This window comes from Rutidosis leptorrhynchoides, chromosome 10 (genome assembly GCF_046630445.1).
Source record: "Rutidosis leptorrhynchoides isolate AG116_Rl617_1_P2 chromosome 10, CSIRO_AGI_Rlap_v1, whole genome shotgun sequence".
NCBI lineage: Eukaryota > Viridiplantae > Streptophyta > Magnoliopsida > Asterales > Asteraceae > Rutidosis > Rutidosis leptorrhynchoides.
The window spans coordinates 342,102,671-342,105,740 of NC_092342.1; the positions used below are offsets into that span (position 1 = coordinate 342,102,671).

Here is a 3,070-nt window from a genome sequence, read left to right on the forward strand (position 1 = left end):
TTGGCACAACGCTCGCTTCTTACGCGCTATCTTTGTACATTTGCCATTGGCAGTTTTGGAAATATAATTTGTCTAGCATTTATAAAAAAATTATTTATTTTATATGTTAATTTATAATATGTAAATCTGTATTATATTATCTATTTATTCATTTAGAGAATTGAGTTTACACTGTTCATTAGCATTCAATTTTAATTTTGACTTTTCAACCCCATTGTTTTGAGTAGTTAAATACATACGTTTTCCATAAAATATATCAAACATATAGGTGCTTGGATGATGGTTGTGCGTCTAATGTCACACGTCCCAGGTTCGAATCTTGTGTTTTGTTTTTTTAATTTATGTTATTAAACAAACAGTTGGGTCAAAATGGTAATTGGGCTCAGCGTAGCGGGCTGGCCCAATTACTTGTTTATATAAAATATAGAAAGAATTAAATATTTTATAGATTATAGATATAAATCAAATTAAAAATGAGACGCAGCTTTGGATCTCACGACGTTATAACCTCACAAGTCACAACGCGTTTATGAATTTAAGTACTGTTCCAAATCTGACACGTATTTAAAGCAAACACGTTGATTAAATTTTTCAAGGAAACTTTTTTCTATAGAATAAACATATTACTCCGTAGTATGTAAAAAAAGCGAACACGTTGATTAAATTTTTCAAGGAAACTTTTTTCTATTACTGATCTATAATCACCTATCACTATATATTGCAAAAAAATTAAAAAATAAATTATTACTACGTAAATCTTACTATGGAATACTTCCAAAAAGTATCAATGTACGAGTTTTAATTTACAACTCGATTTTATAAACTATACCGAAAAATATACTCCGTATTACGGAGTACTGTGTTATCATATTAATAGCCAGATAATTCAGTTTACGCGTTTTGTGGGAGCTACTCAACACACCATATTTTATTACTTTAGTTAAGAATTAATATTCCAAACTTGTAATAAATAATAAGTAAATAAATTAAAGAAATCACCAAACTAACGCGTGAAAACACTCCTTTTCTCTTCATCAATTCATCCCAAAACACACACAAACACGCAAAAGGCTGTTTCTCCTCTTTCATTGAAGCTTCTTTCATCAGAGGAAAAACATGGCTATATTAACCACACTTTTTCTTGTATTTCTTTTCATTATTGGCCTTATTTCAACTTATTTTAACATACCCACAAAGAAAGTTGCAACTTTTTTTCAATTCCGATCTCCAAAGAATCAAGATTCAGTCAAGTTGAATCGAGATTTAGCCAAAAGTCAAATCAGTGAAGAAGAAAATAAGAGCAGCAATATGGTGATGAATAAAAAGGGTAGTTTTGATTCTGGTTCTTCAGAAAGAAAGGCAGAACTAAAGAGTGTTTTTGCAACTTTTGATAAAAATAAAGATGGGTTCATCACAAAACAAGAATTAAGTGATTCACTTAAAAATATTGGAATCTCAACTAGTGAAAAAGATGTGTTGGAGATGGTTCAAAAAGTTGATGTTAATGGTGATGGATTGATCGATTTCGATGAGTTTTGTGAGCTTTTTGAGTCAATGATGAGTCAAGAAGATGAAAATAGTAGTAAACTTGATCAAGAAGATGGTGATTTGAAAGATGCTTTTGATGTATTTGATGGAGATAAAAATGGGCTTATAAGTGTTGAAGAATTGGGCTTAGTTTTGGATTCATTGGGCTTTAAAGAAGGGAAAAAATTGGAAGACTGTAAGAAGATGATTAGCAAAGTTGATATTGATGGTGATGGTATGATCAATTTTTATGAATTCAAGAACATGATGAGGAATGGTGTTAGTCTTATTTCGGTTTCTTGATTCGTGTTTTTCTCTAGCAAAAAAGAGGAAAAATCTTTGATTTTTTCGCGTTATGATCATTCCGCGTTATACTGGTGTTACAAGTTATTTAGTTATCAGAATTAGGTATTGGATCGAACCAGTTAATTAAATGTATATAACTTAGCAGTTTGACTTGATTATTCCTATTTGTGTCTTTGTTGATTAAAATGTAATGGTATTATTAGTTTGGTTATCAATTATCAACTAGAAGAATGTAGTTTCATACTTTCATTTATCATATGTAGTCAAAAAAGCTCAATGAATTTCATATTAGTTTATGTGTTGTTAATTGTCTTGTACAAACTACCAAATGTATCTGACATAATGAACATATTGTTGTCCTATTGGCTATTACAAGTGAATAAAAATAAGTTATTTTTTGTCTTGGCTCTAGCTAAAGCCTAACCATTATAATGATTCATCCAAAACATGGCTCATGAAAAATTTAAATACCATAATATTTTCCATGTACCACAAGCATTGTTTTAACATAAACGAAAAGTCACAATCTGTTAATTGTCAAACATGTTTTTAAAATTATAAGAGCAGTGCCGATTAGGGGTGTTCATGGTTCGGGTAGAACCGAAAAAAACCGAGGACCGAAGAGGAACCGAACCGAAACCGAAATACCCGAGAATATTTGGTCCGGTCCTTGATCCATATATTTTGATTATTTCGGGTTTCGGTCCGGTCCGGGTCATACCCGAAAAACCATGGTTTTGGACCGAACCGATATATATGTGCATAATCTTCTTCTCTAGATATATAACAAGTATGAATATTGTAAAATTTGTACTAAATACAGATTCCTTAGTATCTATAGTAACTGGTCTTATATATATACATGTATTCTTCATAGAATTATTTTCTTCATAAATTAACATTATATGTATTATTAATTTTCTTTGCTTTAATAATTGATTAAAAACTCTAAGGTTACTATATATCTTCTCTTTTTTCAAGACAATTGCGAATTACAATCTACGATTTCTTAATACTATATTACGTTTAGACATGTATCTTGTATTCTTGTGTTTCTTGTTTTCTTCCTCATTCGATACACATTATGTTCATAGTAGGTTTTGAATAATCAAAACTTGTACGTGATAACAACTGTAAAAAAAATATCTTAGTAGTTATTGTGATTGGGTACCTATTGTAAACAAAAACTATTCTATTAGATATTATCGTGATATAGTCCTTTGAAGTTCTGGTTATT

General features: G+C 30.0%; 1 protein-coding gene across 1 annotated transcript; it reads left to right on the forward strand.

The window, feature by feature from the left end:
• Positions 1-1,001: 1,001 nt before the first annotated feature.
• On the forward strand, positions 1,002-2,103 carry LOC139872758 (calmodulin-like protein 3). Its single transcript, XM_071860682.1, has one exon. The coding sequence runs from the start codon at positions 1,117-1,119 to the stop codon at positions 1,828-1,830; it is 714 nt and encodes a 237-aa protein (XP_071716783.1). The 5' UTR covers positions 1,002-1,116; the 3' UTR covers positions 1,831-2,103.
• The last annotated feature ends 967 nt before the right edge of the window (positions 2,104-3,070 follow it).